Genomic DNA, 3,037 nt, shown 5'->3' with positions numbered 1-3,037 from the left:
AAAAAAAAAAAAAAAAAAAAAAGGCCTCCAAGTCACGCGATCAGATAAACTAGTACAGAGTGGGAAACACATGGGTTGGGTCAGTGTTAGGTTTGATTCCTGCAAGCCAGTTTAAACTATTCCCCAGTAAGCCTGATTTTCTTCTTGATACATTTTATAAGTTTTGCACGTGGTTTATTATTTGTATTGCATTGGTGTTCTGAGAAGAATTACAATTTCCCTTTAGGTTTTTGATCTGTAACTATGCCAGTTTGTAAGCCACCTGTGGTCAATAAGTTTGGAGTAATATCTTCCACTTATCACGAAGAACTCCTGAAATCTAATTTTGAAAGTGCAAACAGAAAAAAGAGTCAAAAACCAAAGTAAGTCTGTAATTTTCTGCTTCTTCATGGTGTTCTGATTCACTGTAGATGGTCTTAAAAATTAAAAAAAATTATGAAGTTATAAAAAAACCTGTAACTGTAGTTTTGTAACTGGAGATGAAAAATATAAAAGCTCAATATTTTAATTATTATATTATCATTTATTGTAAAAAGTTGTGAATTATATTTTACTTGAAATAAATGTTTTCTGTGTTTTTTTTTGTATAATTTAAACTGCTACTAGATTCAAGAAATGCATGAGCAAAAACTTTTAATAGTGGCCATTTTTAGTATTTTAAATTTAGACATAATAGAACAATTTTCCATTTTGAAATTATTAGGATACATTTTCTAAAGAGAATGCAAGCGCAAAGACTTTGCGATCATCTTTCCTGTGTTTGCTTCATGGTTTTAGTTGTTGTGGTTCTGTTTTTGTTATAACATCATACATCATAAAACTGAGGGGAGGCAGGAAAAGTTATCAATAAGCCACAATGGTGAAGATACAATTCATAAATAGCATCCAAGAATGGAGTTTTACTGCAAGTTCTGAAAATGCCTGTAATATACCCGATAGTCTACCAATTGGCCAGATAACCGAGTAAAAACGATTGGTGCGTCTGAATGGTCAAAGATGCTAGAAATGAGAACAGGCCTGGCTATTGCAGACTGTGTGATTCTTTTACTCTTAGAAACCTAGCCAACAGAGGAAAATTAGTTGGTACGAAGATGTTCATAGGAGGCCTGGTTGCATCTAAAATTGCAAGTTTTCTAGCGCTTAATACAGGGAGGTCCAAATAGATGAGGGGCTGACCATGTGGAATAGATTGGAAATATTTGTAAGAAAAACATAACTTTCATTTTGTCATATTTAAAGGCATTCACCATGGAACTGGGTATTTGTAACTTGCGATGATGAGTCTCATAGACTGTTTTGTTTATTGGTGACCAGAAGTTAACACTTGCAGTTTTGACATCTCAAATAAGTGCTCAATACAAATTCTACTTATCCGATGTACTTTGAAACAGCTGTTCTTTAATGCTTCTTTAGATTGAAGGTAGTCTCTGTAGTTTGATGGGAACACAGATCCATGGCTCACTCCACCCTGTCCCCAAAACCTTCAGGAAATCATTAAACCTCTTAGTTGTAGAAGCAAGCACATCAGTGCCATTTTACTCTCTTACTGAATTGACAGAGACGTGATAGGGTAATGGAGTACGTGCCTTCCCTCTGAGGTCTAGCACCTGCTTTAAAAGGGATACAATTGGAAGTTAGCCTTATATAACAAAAATAATGAACCGAGAACCGATCACTCTAGTTAGTGATGATTGATATTGTTTCTTCCTTCTTGACCCGTGGAATTCAGTGGTCGCTGTGGCAAAGGTCCTGATAATTGCTCATCTCCTAGATCCCTTTTCTCATTTGCTCACATTAACAGAATTTTTACTACGATACACGGCGAAGCATTAAAGCACACATTTCTCATGCCATGGCGAAGCATTAAAGCCCACATTTCCCATGCCACGGCGAAGCATTAAAGCCCGCATTTCCCATGCCCCTGCTGTTAATGTCACCGTGGATATGATCCCTTTAAGTGCCATGGTAGCAGAAAATTTTGTTATAGTTTAACTTTGTGCTCCTTTACAAGGAGAAATCTGTCTTCCGTCTTCTCGTTCTTTGTTGCTTCCTTTTAGTGGGAATTGGGTTGTGACTGCAGTGGCTAGAGTGACACGTTGGCTCACAAAGTAGCAAGAAAACTGTGTGGACCTCCGCAGCCCTAGATCACGTGCCTTGCGTCTTCCACCTGAAAAGGTGATTGTCTGTATTGATTACAATAATTTTGGCATTTTATAGCAGTTGAACTGTTTTTGTTGCATTTGAAATGTGTTTTCTAATGTAGCTCTTGACGCTAATTTCTCTGTAACAAAGCCACCAACCATGCTCTACAGCTCTATCGTCGTCTTGTCTTTATTCTCTTTCCAGATGAGTCACTGATTGCTCAACTGAACAATACACTCACTTTTGCGCTTTGGACCAGTTGTGTTAGGACAGAAGATTCGCCTCGTACAGCCGTTTTCCTGGCTTCTTATACATTCAAATATACAGGAAAGAGATGTTCATAAACATCACTGGCAAATAGTATATTCTAACTCACCCCACTTTCAAACACCCTTGAACTGAGCTGAACTTTCTACTCGAACTGAACCAAATTTCATCATTCTCCAGTATAACTCCTGTTGGAGAGAAAATGAACAACCCCTTTCCTGTATTTTCTCCCTGGATATCATTGTCATTCCCCATCTTTTGAGCTTATTCCCAAGCAGGGAATGTTCTTAATTTCATCAGACAGTTCCTTGTGGCGCCAGAAGATTACCGCATGTTCAAACAGAAAAGTCACACATACTTAATATTTAAATTTTGCCTTAATTTAATTGATATAGTACACATGTTACATATTGTGATAATTGTATACTTGAGAAGAGCATATAATGCTCAAATGTGAATGCTTGACATTTGGTGATGCAGGAAACCCTTGCGCCTTTCAATATACATTTAAGAAACATAATTTTTTTGTTTGTTTTTTTGTTTTTGTTTTTTGCTTTTTTTTTTGTTTTTGAGACAGAGTTTCTCTGTATAGCCCTGGCTGTCCTGGAACTCACTCTGTAGACCAGGC

At 36.9% G+C, this 3,037-nt stretch overlaps 1 protein-coding gene across 7 annotated transcripts in view; it reads left to right on the top strand.

The window, feature by feature from the left end:
• Positions 1-3,037, top strand: part of Tmem232 (transmembrane protein 232) — a 278,672-nt gene that overhangs the window by 39,172 nt on the left and 236,463 nt on the right. For 5 of the 7 annotated variants that reach the window (XM_031368597.1, XM_031368596.1, XM_031368594.1 and 2 more), the window contains one exon: positions 227-362. The exons of the other annotated variants lie outside the window; for them this stretch is intronic. In XM_031368597.1, coding sequence (XP_031224457.1) covers positions 244-362 — 119 coding nt within the window. In that variant the 5' untranslated portion in view covers positions 227-243. The remainder of the gene's footprint in view (positions 1-226; positions 363-3,037) is intronic. 7 annotated transcript variants of the gene reach the window in all.

Source organism: Mastomys coucha, unplaced genomic scaffold (genome assembly GCF_008632895.1).
Source record: "Mastomys coucha isolate ucsf_1 unplaced genomic scaffold, UCSF_Mcou_1 pScaffold14, whole genome shotgun sequence".
Taxonomy (NCBI): domain Eukaryota; kingdom Metazoa; phylum Chordata; class Mammalia; order Rodentia; family Muridae; genus Mastomys; species Mastomys coucha.
Note: the sequence above shows the minus strand (reverse complement) of the source record. Positions and strands in the feature narration are given on the sequence as shown.